Source organism: Sorex araneus, chromosome 1, assembly GCF_027595985.1.
Source record: "Sorex araneus isolate mSorAra2 chromosome 1, mSorAra2.pri, whole genome shotgun sequence".
In the NCBI taxonomy this organism is placed as follows: Eukaryota; Metazoa; Chordata; class Mammalia; order Eulipotyphla; family Soricidae; genus Sorex; species Sorex araneus.
The window spans coordinates 191,867,353-191,883,611 of record NC_073302.1 but is presented as its reverse complement, the minus strand read 5'-3'; the positions used below and the strand labels follow the sequence as shown (position 1 = coordinate 191,883,611).

Here is a 16,259-nt window from a genome sequence, read left to right as displayed (position 1 = left end):
TCGGCTGGAGAGAGAATATAAGAAAGAAGGTTCTTGTCTTGAACATGGCCAGGCCAGATTTAATCCCCTAGCATCACATATTGTCTATTGAGCCCCACGAGGAGTAAAATCTGAACACTGCTAGGTGTGGCCCCCAAAAAATAATTTAAAAAAATTTTTTATTCACCCACCTCCCACAGCCGCCACCATGTTGACTCACCCACTGGCCCTGTTCTGTGACTTGGTACGGGCCTCAATTCACCACTCAATCTCCAAGATGGAAGTCAAGCTGTTAACAATTCATGGACACCTTGGTCTTCAGGCTGAAAACCCTCAGTTCCCTCGGGAGGGAAGCAGATGGGGTCCCCGCCCTGCCTACCTTCCAGGAGGCGCACCCACACCCTACTGCTGCTACCATGCCAATGGCTTAACTCCATCACCTCACTAAAGCATCTCTGCAGACACACTAACCCGTGAGGAACGTCAGGAACGCTGGTGCCAGGCTGAGAACTTTGGGGTCTTCTAGGAGTGCCAGCATCAGCCTCCACACATCCTCCCCACATTTCCGGAAGCTCTGGCAGCCCACCCACCTTCCACAGCCATCAACATGTCAGCTCATTGGCCAGACTACAGACCCTGAGGTTTCCAGACCAAGCAACCATGTATGGCCGTGGGACATCTCCAAATTCCACGCTACTGAAACCCCAGGAGGATCACACCAAATTAGACGGGAAAGCAACATAGAAGCCAACCAACTAAACCCAACAAACATTTAAGGCTGAACTAGCAACAAACAGCTTAGTTAAAAACCCTCAGGCAGCCCTCCGCTGAGATGTGACCCCAGGGGCCGCACGAGTGTGCGGCTCCTCTGCAGCTGCATGAGCGTGAATCCAGACCCAGCTGAACCAAATTCAACATGGGCAGCTACTTGCAGAATGTCTCCAGCCAGAGAACCAAGCCGCGACCCCATGCCCGCCCAGGAGGGAAAAGGTATTTCTCTCTCTCGCCTGTCCCTTCCCGGGGATGAAGGGCATGGGGACCGCCATATTATGACGACCACAGATGGGATTTACAAGCTTGCAATGATCCAATATCCGGAAGAAATCTCCCTGGACTTAGTTGTTAAAGTACAGAAATCCAAAACCGCGTGGCCGCTGCTGCGGCTGCGTGACCTCATTTCCCTTCACAACAGGTCTGACTCTAGTGGGGTGCTCCTAACAATAATGGTGAGGATTGTGTTGAAATATTGAATGTAACCAAAGTAAATGGAAAGTAAAGTGAAATTTATCAGTTATAATGGGGGGGGGTGCGGGGGTGGGCGGGATGGGAGGTGTACTGTGTTTTTTTTTTTTGTTTTTTTTTTCGGTGGTGGGATATGGGCACTGGTGAAGGGATGGTTGTTTCAGCATTGTATGACTAAGACTTAAGCCTGAAAGCATTGTAATTTTCCACATGGTGATTCAATAAAATAAATTAAAAAAAAAAAAACCCTCAGGCAAGGACTTAACCCCGTGGTGAGATAAAACAATTTTCACAAATTTTCGTTTAGTGAAGTATTTTTTACAATTCCATTAGTCACTGAAGTTGTAATAAGCAATATAAAATAAATTACTGCTAAGGGGGCTTGGATGTGGTTGATAAAATGAGAACAGTGGTAGAGGAACGGTCACCCAGGTGGTGGGACTGGTGTTAGAATATTGAAAGACCGTAATAACTATATCACAAACATCACTGTAAATCATATCAGTGTATCACTGTCATCCCGGTGCTCATCGATTTGTTCAAGTGGGCACCAGTAATGTCTCCATTGTGAGACTTGCTGTTACTGTTTTTGGCATATCGAATACGCCACGGGTAGCTTGCCGGGCTCTCTGAGAGGGAGGGAGGAATCGAACCTGGGTCGGCCGCATGCAAGGCAATGTCCTACCCATGGTGCTATCACTCCAGCCCAGTAATAATATAGCTAAATTATTTTAAAAATTAGGTACTGTTTTTAAATTTAACTTTATGCATAAATAACTTATTCCAGCTAGAGAAAAATTAAGACAGAAATTATGCATTACATATACTTTTTCATCCTCCTATACTCCCAATGTAGTGAACACTAAAATGATGACTATGTCCTTCAGAAATCAAAAATAAGATAAAGGTTAATGTTAGGTACTGAATTTTAAAAAGCACTGACAAGAGAACTTATAATTTATAAGTACTTAAAACAATAAATCTAAAGCACCTACTTCAAAAGCATATCTTAGTAATAAAATTTATTTCCTTTCTTCTGTGTGTCTCTGTAGAATTTCTCAATGATGCTCAAAGGGTCATGTGGTGTCAGGGTCTATTCCGTCCCTTTATTTGGGGACTTTTATTTTTTCCTCTTTCTTTGCATTGCTGGGGATATGAATCAAGAGTCTCATACAAGCCCTGCACAGATGGACTGGACAGAAAGGGAATCTGGGGCCAGAGTGGTAGTACAGCAGGTAGGACTTGCACATGGGCAACCTGGGTTTGATCCCTGGACCATACCCCAAGAATTGCCAGGAGAGATCCCTGAGGGGAGAGCCAGGAGTAAGCCCTGAGTACTGCTATTTGGCCAAACAAAAATAAACAACAACAACAAAAAGGAATAAACATAAAGCAACATGGTCTGATATAAAACAACATCTACATGATCAGTTTATATTTAAAAATCTTATTTTCAAATTCCTGGCTCATAAAACATAAATATTTCTGAATTCCCAATTAAGTAGTTATGCTTACCTGTAGTTTCTGATGTATCTGAAATAACTCATCATATATCTGATTGATTTGATGTGGAAGTAAAGATTGCTTATTTGATCCTTTAGATGTTGGTGAAGCAGTATGCTTCAAAGGAGAATCACATGCATCACTAAAATATTCAGTGCAATTTTTTGAATTTGAGGTCAAACTAACTGGCTGGGCAATTGCTAGGAAAACAAAATTTTTAATTATCAAATAACTTATAGTTTTAAATATTCTTAGAATCTTCAGAAAGCTACTTTACATGTGAATTACAATACAGTATAATTGAAGTACAGCATCATAAAATGTTTCGAGTGAGAGGGTAGAGATACCTCATCAGACTGAAAACAGGCTACACCCTTGGGAGCCCCTGGTTGAGTCCCTGGCAAGACATGATCCCTCCAAGCACTACAAAGAACTGGGAAGACCCCCAAGCACAACCATATGTGGTCCAACTCCCTCTCAAAAAAAAAAAAAAACAGGGCCAGGAAGATAGCTTAAAAGGCTGGAGCACATGCTGGTATGCACAGGGTCTCAGGTTAAATCCCCAGCACGGGTGTGCAGTCCTGGTAGCCTGCTATAACACTAGGAAGCCACCTTCCACACCTATAAACACTGTTTCAGTTAATCAAGTGTCCTGGAAGTGCTCTGTTTTCAGCACTTAGCACTGTGAAAAGCAAAATCCACTTTGTACCCTCTACGGCCCATCTCATTAATTCCTGGTTAAATATTCCTTAATTTGGTAAACTTTAAATCCATCCAAAAAACACTTACAGGAATCAATGTAAATTTACTTGCCTATCTTAATGGCAGAATCTCAGTTCAATCCCCAGCATTGCAAATGGTCCCCAAAGTACCACTAGGAATGACTCTGAGCACAGCTGGGTGTGGTCCAAAACCCAAAATACAAATTTTACAGATCATCTTATATTTTCAATAAAAATATTCCCATAGAGCAAGAAATGGTCTGAGCATGACAACTTTCCAATCTTCCTCAAACACTGAGGTTAACTAGATAAAGGAGAGTGAGAAAGGAAATAAAAAAACAATGTATATATTTATACATATATATTTATTATTTCCTACGGGAAATAATAAGAGGCCACAGTGGTATAACAGTACTCTCAAATATGTCTTACAGCCAAGCTAGGAAGGATGCAATTTCTGGTTCCTTCTTTCCTTGATATCTTGTCAAAACTATAACATGCAATCAAGGCCTAAGGAATATACTCTGCACTATATTCTTAGAAAACTTGAAGAATCGGTTAGCTTATTCCCACAACCTTTTGCATACATTCTAACAAAAACTGACCTAAGTCAGAATAAAAGAAATTATCAAAAGTACTCCATTATAAAACTGTTTTTGCTAAGTATTGAGAATGTATGAGTACTACTGAAAAATAAAGCTTATTTTTCTTTTTCAGTTTAGTCATAAGCATAATTATTATCTCATGACTTACAGAAACTTAAACACATAAGGAGTGCTGGCAGAACATTGACTTTATCAGTTACGACTTATTTGACATAGTGCAGTGTTGGTTTCTTCCAACCTTGTTTCCTCATGTGCCCCACTCACCCACCCAATAGCCTTGAGTCTCATCCTCTGGAATTTCATTTATGTGGACCAGGTAGTCCCTAGTTTCATGCTTTGATGTTTGTTTTTGGTTTTGAATCATTCTGGCATTGGTCAGGGTTTACTTCTGGCTCTGCATTCAGAGATCACTCCTGGCGGGCGCTGGGGATTGAACCCAGGATGGCTGTGTGTAAGGCAGAGCCCAGTCCAATGTACTACCACTCGAGCCCCCAAGTTTTGATGCTTTCTCCCCTGCTCCTCCACCCCACAGTTAAACAATATTCATCTGTAATCCCCTCTGAAATATCCTGGGGAGTTACCAGGGAGCAAAATGGTCCCCAGGTGGGAAAATGCTGCTCTAGTGGGCACAGATTTATAAATCATTCATAAATCTGAATGATTTATGCAAAAAGTTTTCTGAGCTTTCTATTACCTTTTTTGGTTTCTTTAAAAGACAGCTTATTTATATTGGAGGTAGTAAGTCCGTGATCATTTTCAATTAACTCTTCTGTTTCCAACTGCTTCAACTCTCGAAAAGATTCCATATCATCATCTAGGCTTAAAAAAAAAAAAATTATGTAGGCCAGCGATAGGGTTCAAGCATATTTGAGTTTCTATGTTCAATTTCTGGTACTTCACAACTCCTAGGACAACAAGGTATAGGCCAGGAGTTCCCCAAGTCCCACAAAGTTGGCAAAGCACAGTAAACTATCAGACCAGCACTGTTAGGTTAAGCATTACTGGGAGTGGCCCCAGCTCCACCTCAATTCCTAAGAACCACACAAGGATCAATTCCTAAGATCCTGCAATTTTTAAATTCTATCTTTTAATAAAGATTAAAAACTTTTTCCTAAATATTAGCATTACAACTGAAATATATAAGATAAGCACAACTTTATAAAAATGTAAAAAATTAGGAGTTTGAAGACTGTACAATAGTTTGGGCACATGCACCCAACCCAAGTTCAATTCCTGCCACCACAAAATTCACCCAGCAGCCATGAAGATCCCTAGGCACTGCTGGGGTGGTCAGAGTAATCCCTAGCACAGCACCCTCAGGGATGCTCACTGCTGGCCGGGCCAGCTGACAATCACTGGTAGAGACCTCTGGACTGTTGAGAGCCATTGGAAGTATCGTTCCAAAAAATATGCAAAAAGTGTACCAGGCAGATAATACAAAGAGTTGGAGTAGTGTTTTGTATACAAGAACCCCCAAATTCAACACCCAGTACCACATGGAACAACAAGGAACAAACACCAAGCACCAGGCCAGGAGCACAAAATACAAAAATATAAAGAAGCTAAAGAGAGTACAGCAGATAGGGTGTTTGCTGTGCATGTACAAGACCCTGCACCCCATATACTCTCCTGAACACCACTAGGAATAATTTCTGAGCAGAGAGACAGTAGTAATCCCTGGCTCTGCATTGCTGGGTGTGGTAAAAAGTAAATAAATAAAATAAAATAATAAATAGTCAAAAGTAACAATGATTCTGGCAACCTACTACAAGTATCAAATAAAGGGTTTAACTTAAAATTACAGATACCTGTAGAAGGCTCTACAAATGACAAATTCTTTCTTGTGATTGTCAATCTTCTACAGATAGATAATATAGATTTGTTATCAACATTTCCACCAAAAGAATTAAAGTTTGGTTGGTTCAGAGAGATAGTACTATAGGTAGAATTCTTGCCTTACACATGGTTGATAGGGTTCAATCCCCAGCACCATTTACAGTCCCCAGAAAACTGCCAGAAATGATCCCTGAGCACAGACTCAGGAGTAATACCTTCCCACTGTTGGATGATACCCAAAAAGAAAAATACAAAAAATAAAAGAACATGAGGAAATGAAACCAAAAACATTAAAACCGGTAGATGACAGACTAATTGCAGGTAGAACAGAACTAGAACCCAGATGTCCTTTCCAAAAAGATGATCTCAAGTTGAAAGTTCTAGTGCAGTGGTATTCAAAAGAATTATAACGCAAGTTATATAAGCTGATTTAAATTCTGTGGTAACCACATTATGAGACAGCATATTCTTCGCTGTGTGGGGAACTTTGCCTAGGACCTCACACATCAACGCAAGAGTTCTAACACTGGGGCTGGAGCAATAGCACAGCAGGTAGGGTATTTGCCTTGCACACAGCCAACCCAGGTTCGATTCCCAGCATCCCATATGGTCTCCTGAGCACCACCAGGAGTAATTCCTGAGTGCATGAGCCAGGAGTAACCTCTGAATATTGCCGGGTGTGACCTAAAAAGGAAAAAAAAAAAAAGAGAGTTCTATCATTGAACCACATCCATGGCACCAAGAAAAAAAATTATAAAAAATAGGCGGCCCCGCGCGAGATCGACCCCGGAGGCAACTGAACCACTTTGGACACGAGCGGCGCCCCCAAAATGCCTCCAAACTGTGTGCTGGGAGCTTCTGGCCCAGACGCTGCCAGCGAGTGATGCAATTACCAAAAGAATTTTCCTTGGACTTCATATAGAAATCCCAAACCGCGCGGCTTCTATAGAAACCGCGAGACCTAATATCTCTTGATTGTCAGCAACGTGTAAATGTTCCTTTTTGGCAGGGCTTAACGTGGGGGGAAACTCCAAACAATAGTACTAAGTTTTTTGTTAAAGGGTAAAAGATTGTAGCGATAGAATTTTAGGCAGAATTTTCCCTGGACTTTATATAGAAACCCAAAACCGCGCGGCCGCAGCAGCCTAATGTCATCTAATCATCAGCAATATGAAATGGTTCCTTTGTAATGGGTTGGACTTTGGGGGGACCATAATCGGGCTAAAGTTTGTAGCGACGTGTAATTTCTGGCTGTACTTTCCCTGGACTTTATACAGAAATTCAAAGCCGCGAGGCTGCTGCCATGGCCGCGCAACCTATTGTCATTTAATCATCACCAATATGAAATGGTTCCCTTTTAACGGGTCGGACTTTGGTGGGAAATCCTAACAAGAATAGTAAGTCTTTTGATGAAATATTGAAGGCCACCAAAGTGGTAGCCATCTCTATAGACTGAACTAAGCCATATCCCCACGACGGCTGAGAAGAAATATCCTTCTTTCTCGGGAAGAAACGCGGCGTGGCGTTAACCATAGTATGATGTCCATTAAGCTGACACGGACCTGGTGGCGTGGGAATCGGATACAAGGGAATAAATTATTATGTACTTGGAACAGCGGGACGCTGGTGGAATCTTGAGTCGGGGCCAATACCAGCGTATTACTTTTGGTTCCAGAAACTGCTTGCAGACATTCTACCAGACTATCAACTAAGCCAGAGCCCCACGCCGGTTGATGACGAGAAATAACCATCTCTTTTGGTTTGTTTTCCCCTTGTCAGGCAGCGTGGTGATTACTAAACAGGCGTGATCTCGGTGGCGCGGGACGAGGGGGGAAAAAAATAGAAAAGTTATGTAACAAACAGCGGGACTTAATATCTCTACATTCTCAGCAATGGAGAGCCATCAAATGCTTCCTTGACAGTGGGACTGTCTTCTCTTTTTTGGGGGGAAACCCTAGCAACAATAGTGAATTATGTGTTGAAACATGGACTGTAACCAAGATAAAGCGTAAACGAAGTGAAACTTATCACTTACAAGGGCGGGGACTGGGGGGGCGGGAGGTATAATGGGGTGGTTGGTAATGGAATATGGGCACGGGTGAAGGGAAGGGTGTTTGAGTACTGTATAACTGACATAATCCTGAGAACTTTGTAACCCTCCACATGGTGATTCAATAAAATTTAAATTTTTTTTAAAAAAAGAAAATACCACAGGTAGTTGGGGGTAAAATGCTATTTATATGTATTTCTTATTGGAGTAACATTGCATGGGACTATTCTGTAAGTCTCAAGTGTGCATCATTACACACATGCCAGTTTAGGAACCAGATCATCTGACTCTTATTTCTCTTTCCTTAATAAAGTGAGCTTTTCTTTGCTTACAAAAAAAAAAATTATAAAAAATAGATTTTATCTAACTGTACCTAAAACTTTATTTTAACATATAATTAATTTTTTAAAAGTCTATGAGTTTATGTTCTTTAATTTTTTCGGCTAGTTGGTTGGGGAGTATGGGAAGAAGGGGGGCATCCAAGTAGTGTTCAGGAAGTCCAGAGGTCCCTCCCAGCAATTCTTGACAACTAGGCAACTGTTCAGTACACGAGCCCAAAGATGCAGCGCTAACTGGGCACTGCAGTGTTGAAGATTGCCTGGGCCATCGTGGTGGAACACAGGGCCTCCAGGGCTACCCATCATTGTACAATCAGGAATCAAAGTGGAACCGGCCGCATTCAAGGCATACACCTTACTCCCTGTACCATGTCTCCAGCACTATTAACTCTACTTAATTAGAGCCAAGCCTGAAGTGGAATCAAAGATAAACAAAAGAGACATTAAACTAAGAAGTTTCAGCACCTCAAAAGAAACAAGATACAGAGACAACCCATGGGATGGAAAAAATAATTTACCCAATACCCATCAGATAAGAAGTTAATATCCAAGAGTTGTAAAGCACTGGTAGTACTTAACAAGAAAAAAAAATCCAACCCCATCAAAAACGGGGTGAAAGTAATAAACAGAAATTTTCTCAAAGAAGAAATACAAATGATCAAAATGCACAAGAAAAAAATGTCCTACCCTGCTAATCAACAGAGATGCAAATCAAAACAACAATGATTATCATCTCACACCACAGAGACAAATACATCCATAAAAAACAAGAACAATCAATGTTGGCATGGATGTAAGGAGAAAGGGTTTCTCATTCATTGTTAGTGGGAATGCCAAATGGTTCAGCCTTTTTAGAAAAAAATATGTACATTCCTCAAAAAACTAGAAATTGAGCTTCCATATGACCCAGCAATACCACTTTTGGGAATATACCCCCCAGGGGCACATAAACACAGCAGAAATGAAGTCTGCACTTCTATGTTCATCTCAGTATTTCACAAAAGTCAGAATGTGGAAACAATCTGAGTGCCCCAGAACAGATGACTAGATTAAAAAACCCCAGTACATCAATGTCGATGTTCCTGGGTCCCACAGTGACCCAGGGGTTTCCTTGGTGCATTCAGAGCCAATCACAGTCCCTCCATCCCCCAGACAACAGACAACAGAGAAAGGAACAGTGGCCACAGGCTGGTTGGTAATCAGTGGCCATTTATTCAGGTCTCACAGCCTTTATTAACTAAGAAACCATGAAGGGTTAGGGGTAGCAATTACACATAGGTGTGGTTGAACATGATCATAAACCATCAACAGTTCATTCACAGGAAGTTCTTCTTGGAGATCCACTCAAGGACAGAACCTCATCTTGGAGTTCAGCACTCTAGAGTCCTGCTAGGAGATCCACCCAAGGGTAGAATCCATCTGGGCTTATTGCTTTCTCCTTCCCTTATCGATTAATTCATTTAAACAGTCATCTTAAATTTACTTCTTAATAATATTTCTAGTCATTTTGCATGAACACAGTAAGAGAAATATTAAGCTTAAAGGGTGGTTCTTCCTGGGGACATCTTGCTACATATCCCAGGCTACAGTGCTAAGTAAGGCCAGGTTAGTCTTTCCTAACCCCAGCAGGGTCCTTATTCAGTCACCTCTTTTTTGGGTCATGTCAGTTTATACCATGACTATGCTCTGAACTTATTATACTCTTATGGCACTCAGCCTGTCCTTTTTTGATGCCAGGGTAGCTCACGACTTGCCTGGGTGCATCCATCCTTGTTCCTCATCGGGAAACACTCCCCCCCACACACACCTTATAGGGTGTTGGGAACTAAGGGCAACTGAGGCTTTAGTCAAGTAAATATGATGAATGCCCAGGAATAAATATTATTCGGAGTCAGTTAACTCCTAAGTTACAAAAGCATAGCATTAACTGCCTTCCTGTGTCTTTACAAAAAGGACATTGCTCTAAAGTAAACTATGCAAAGGACATAAAGGAAAGAGAAAAGCAACATTTCACTTACACGTACAAAATCCAGAGCCCTCAGAAGATTTGTCTTTACAAGTTGCAGGGTCGGATTTGGGGATAAATGTGATTACCAGATAGGGGAAGAAGAGCACAAAGGAGAGATTAAAGATAAATCCAGGAGATTGGGAGTGCCTTGGGTGTCCTCGGGAGCACTGTGGTAGGGGTAACTCAGTAAAGGTAAACTCCCTGTGGGAGGAGAAAGGACAACCCAAAGTTAAGCCTAAAATGTCTGGAACTGTAATCCAACACATCTACATGAGGAGAGAGAGGGAGAGAGAGAGAGGCAGAGAGGGAAGAAAAGTGCCTGCCCCTTTTGGAAAACAATATGGACGATTCTCAAAAAATTAGATAGTGAGCTCCCATTTGACCCAGCAATACCACTGCTGGGAATATATCCCAGAGAAGCTAAAAAGTATAGTCGAAATGACATCTGCACTTATATGTTCATTGCAGCACTGTTTACAATAGCCAGAATCTGGAAAAAACCCGAGTGCCCTAGAACAGATGACTGGTTGAAGAAACTTTGGTACATCTATACAATGGAATACTATGCAGCTGTTAGAAAAAAGGAGGTCATGAAATTTGCGTATAAGTGGATCAGCATGGAAAGTATCATGCTAAGTGAAATGAGTCAGAAAGAGAAAGACAGACATAGAAAGATTGCACTCATCTGTGGAATATAGAATAACAGAGTAGGAGACTAACACCCAAGAATAGAAGAATAGTAGAAATAAGTACCAGGAGGTTGACTCCATGGCTTGGAAGCTGGCCTCACATTCTGGGGAGAGGGCAACTTAGAGAAGGAATCACCAAGTATAATGCGGTCATAGGCCATGCGGGGGAAAGGTGATGCGGGCTGAATGTGGTCTAGAGACTGAACACAGTGGCCACTCAACACCTCTATTGCGAACCACAACACCTAATGAGAGAGAGAGAGAACAAAAGGAAATGCCCTGCCACAATGGCAGGGTGGGGTGGGGGGAGACGGGAATGGGGAGGGTAGGAGGGATGTTGGGTGTACCGGTGGTGGTGAATGGGCACTGGTGAAGGGATGGGTTCTCAAACTTTGTATGGGGGAAACATGAGCACAAAAATGTATAAATCTGTAACTGTACCCTCATGGTGATTCACTAATTAAAAATAAATAAATTAAAAAAAAAAAAGAAAAGTGCCTGCCATAGAGGCAGACTATAGTGGGGGAGTAGGGTGGGACAGTGGCAAGAGGGAAACTGGGACATTGGTGGTGGGAAAAGCACACTGTTGGAGGGACAGGTGTTGGAACACTGCACAACTGAAACCAGATCACGAACAGCTTTGTACTTGTAAATACTGTGTATTTCACAGTAATCCGATAATAAAAAGTTTAAAATTAAAAAAAAAAAAGAGCCACTCTGTGTGGCACAAAGCTTCTGGGGATCATTCCCAGAAGTGCTAAAGGAACATGGAAGAATAGCATGCAGTACCCAGAAAAGAACTCAGGGTCTATAAGTTAAGTACTCTACAATGAATAGTATAGTCCCAAATATTTTTTTAACCATCTTAAAAATCCAGCATATATTTTATACTTAGAGCATATCTCAGTTCAAATCAGCCCCATTTCAAGTACTCAATATCCACAGCATTCCAACACAACAGTTTTCAACAGAACACTAAATTTGTGTTGAAAACTATAAAGCTAGAGTAAGTTCTACCTAGGAACTGTAAAAAAGTAGTGCAATGAAAACCTTCATAATCCAAAAGCTTTTGATCATAATTCAAAGTTAAAATGATGACTAAACTATTGGTTAAATATTAAGAGAATAATTCCCATAATAATCTTCAAAACAATTTTCAAGATCCTTATTCTATGTTCAATATAACTCATATTGGGGCCGGAGGGATAGTACATCAAGTAAGGCAAATGCCTTGCACACAGTCAACCCAATTCAATCCCCAGCATCCAACATAGTCCCCCAAGCACTGCCAGAAGTAATTCCTGAGTGCAGATCAAAAAGTACCCCTGAACATTGCTTGGAGTAGCCCCAAAAGACTACATATATATGTATGTATATAATAAAAATATATTTATGCATTACACACACACGCACTTCATATCAAATCTTGAACCAAATCAATAGGTTATTTGGAGAGAGAAAGGGCACACCACAATGGGTGTCAAAGAAAGCAGTAATAAGAGTGATGGCACATAAAGGGACAGGTAACTGCTTCTCCTTTCCTTTGGTTGTCGGGCCACCTGCTGGTGCTCAGGGCTAACTCCTGGCTCTGCGTTCAGGGATCACTCACAACAGTGCTCAAGGGATCATATGGGGTTCGGGGGATCAAATTTGGGTCAGCAGCATCAAGACAAGCACCCTACCCACTATACTACCTCTCCAGCCCTTGTGTGCTTTTCACTAAAGTACAGAGAAAAAAATTACATTTTGAAAATTCAAATTTGCAATATCACTTATATTGTCTCCACAACTGAGTTTAATTTTTTATACATATGTATCTTAATGGTTTAACATTTCAAAATATTTATTAGGGCTGAAGAGAGTACAACACATAAGACTCTTGTCTTTCAAGTGGCTGAATCAGATTTGATCCCCAAAACCCAAAATGAGCTCCTGAGCATTACCAGGAATTATCCATAAGCACTGTCAGGAGTAAGACTTGGGGTGGTCGGGTGTGACTGAAAATCTATACCTATAAACTTTCTCCTGTCATATAGCTTTTGAATTTAATAATTCATTTAATGTATCTTATTTTAAACAGATTGTATTTCATATTAGAATCCGTTGCTTTTATACTGATTTTATCTCTACAAAATGGTTAACCATTCAGAATCATGTATATTTTATACTATCTTCCCAAATTTCTTCAATTTCTGACACTCAAAATAGTACTTATTGGGGCTGGAGCACAGTAGGTAGGGCATTTGCCTTGCACACAGTAGACCTGGGTTCTATTCCCAGCATCCATATGATCCCCTGACCACGGCCAGCAGTAATTCCTGAGTGCAGAGCCAGGAATAACCCCTGTGCATCGCCGGGTGTTACCCAAAAAGAAAAAAGCAAAATAAAAATAGTACTTATCATATTACCAGACACAAAACTAACAGGGATTTTTATGTATCATCATCATCATTATCATCATCCCGTTGATTGTCGATTTTCTCGAGCGGTCTCAGTCTCCATTCATCCTAGCCCTGAGATTTTACCAGCCTCTCTTTACTTGTCCTTCCCAATGATGCTGCATTGGAAGCTCTTTCAGGGTCAGGGGAATGAGACCCATCATTGTTACTGGTTTTGGCATATGAATACGCCACGGGGAGGTTGCCAGGCTCTCCCATGCATCAACTATGCATAACTTTGTAAATCATGTGCTTTAATAAAAACTTAAAAACAAACAAAAAGCTTCCACTTCCAAAGGGCTGGGTGCAGTCTGACCCCAGCAGAAGAAAGAAGATGAGGAAGGTGAGACCAAGTGGGGAAGAGCTGGGAAGTCCTCACTTCCAATCCTTGGGTCCACATCCCAGAGTCACCCCAAGTGACTAAGGAACCCAAACACAAGGACCCTTATCAGTATTCTGGGCAGAGTGGTTCCTACTACCCCCAGACTCCCCCTGCATCCCTTCCCCAGCCCTCACAGGCAACCCCAGAAGGCGACCCAAGCAGGAGAAAGAGCTCTTTCCCTGATAGTACATCAGGAAGGGCACTTGCTTTGAATGCAGATGACCTGCGTTCAATCCTCAGCACCACATACCGTCCCCTGAGCAACATCAGAAATGATCCCTAAGCAGAACCATGATTAACACCTAAATAAAAAGCCTGGTGAAGGGACGACACGCCAAGTGAGCAGCAACAATGAACTGGAAGGCCCTCTTCAGCCAACGTGCCAAATGAGCACCTAGGCAAAAGAGGACGCCAGCGGTTTTAGAAGTATGCCAGAAATAGAATTCTAACCCCAGACCAACACCAATGCAGGGCCCCTCCCCCACAGATATGGTGGCAGTGGGGGATATGGCTTCTGGTGTGTTAACTTCCCCTTTCATAGTGCATAGGACTCATATCTCAGCCTCCGTCACCTAACTCTTACCAAGGGCAGTCAGGCTACCTCAACTACATTATTAGGTCAATAGTCCACTGACCTATTCCAATCAAAATACTCCCCAAACTCACCAAAACAACAGTGAACACAAGAATCTGTCCAAACCCAGTCTAAAAGAACACATCCCCTGAATCAGTGCTAGCCGCCCCACGTAGTCATACAGGAGCACCAAAGAGGAAGATAATAGCCTTAAAGGGGGAGAAGAGACCACCATCAACCTAGTTTATCCAGAGTCCTCCCTGGCAGTGAGAGAGGGACACTGATAGTGAACCGAAGGGACCCACCTCCATACTACTACAGCATAAAGGGGAAACAGCGCAGATCCCCACCAGTAGGAGTGAATGAAGAAAAGAGCCCTGAAATCTCAACAGGGAATAACCACATACATAACCTCTCTGAAAAAGAATTCAGAGATGAAGTGGTGTGGATGTTCAATGAGTTTAAAGAAACAGTGAAACACACATCCAATAATATACAGGAGGATATGAAAGAAAAGTGGAACAGACAGCCAATAAAATACAAGATGAAATGAAAGCTGGAATAAGAAAGCGAGATTCACAAATCAATCTTGGAAGTGAGCAGCTCACTGCAGGGATGGCTCCAGACCATACACCAGGCTGATTTTACCAGGGCATCCTCTTTCTGCACCTGCACCAGATGAACCCCAGCAAGTCAAAAACTTCCAGAATCCAATCGCCACCAGCTTCATGGCCAATGTTCACAGGCTCATTCCCCAAGCAAGAGAATAATCTGCTGAAAAACCCTCATGTGGTATGTGGTACCAGTAACTGAAAATGCCAGACCTCAAGGGGTCAAACTGGGCCGTCCCCTCCCATCTCCCCACCCTTCTGGGGTCCTGGCTGTCACGCCCACGAACTACCTCCGGGTGCCATTTAAGTGCATTAACAGACATGACCCAGACACTCACAAATGAATCTCCAAACCAAGCAGCTCACTGCAGGGCTGGCTCCAGACCCCAGTTATTTAAATTTTTAGAATCCCAGAAACATGCAGTCTCCTGGGATTATATTTCATTCTACTGTACAAATATACTATTTTCTTTTTTGCTTTTTGCTGAATCACTGTGAAATAGACCCTTATAGACATCTTATACTATTGATAACAAGCAATACAAAATAAATTATCTAGCATCTGCCTGTGGGGCAGGCTTGAGTGGAGGTGGTAAACTTCGAAATAATGCTGGGAAGGTGTAACGTTGGTGGGATCGGTGTTGAAATACTGAATATAATCAATTATTATGAACAACTTTATGAAAATAAAATTTAAAGATTTAAAAAAAGAAATAAGAAAGATACAAACAGAAGTGTCACTAATAAAAAATTCAGTCAATGAAATTAAAAACTCAGTGGGTGCCTCAACAGTAGAATGATAACAACTGAAAAAAGAATCATGAGCTTGAAGATGAGTTGTTGTAGCAAGCAGACAAGCTACAGCAGAAGATGGAAAAAGAGACCTCAATACAGCTCAAGGGCAAGTAAGAGACATATGGGATGAATTCAAGAGAAATAACAAAAGAATCATCAGAGTACCAGAAGGACAGGAAGGCAATCCGAATGAAGTAATAACAATCAAAGATATCATTGCTGAGAAGTTCCAGAGCTGAAGAATGCAGGCATCCAGATCCAAGAAGTCCAAAGGGTACCAGCTAAAAGAGACCCTAATAAAAAGACTCCAAGATAAATCATAATCAGAACAATGAATACCACAGATACACAATACTGCAAGCAGCAAGGTAAAAGAAGGAAATCACATACAAAGAAACACCCCTTAGATTTACAGCAGGCTAATCAGAGGAAACCATCTGAGCCCGAAGACAGTGGTGGGGTATAGTGAAAAAAAAAAAAAAAAAAC

General features: G+C 41.7%; 1 protein-coding gene across 5 annotated transcripts in view; it reads right to left on the bottom strand.

Moving 5' to 3' along the window:
- CCDC138 (coiled-coil domain containing 138) overlaps window positions 1-16,259 on the bottom strand; it is a 128,322-nt gene that overhangs the window by 98,337 nt on the left and 13,726 nt on the right. For 3 of the 5 annotated variants that reach the window (XM_055145477.1, XM_055145484.1, XM_055145491.1), the window contains exons 4-5: window positions 4,746-4,870; window positions 2,737-2,909 (exon numbers count right to left, since the gene is read on the bottom strand). In XM_055145477.1, the coding sequence (XP_055001452.1) occupies window positions 2,737-2,909; window positions 4,746-4,870 (298 nt within the window). Of the gene's footprint in view, window positions 1-2,736; window positions 2,925-3,656; window positions 3,664-4,745; window positions 4,871-16,259 lie in introns of all 5 variants that reach the window. The other 2 variants (XM_055145463.1, XM_055145469.1) reach the window with 2 other exon arrangements.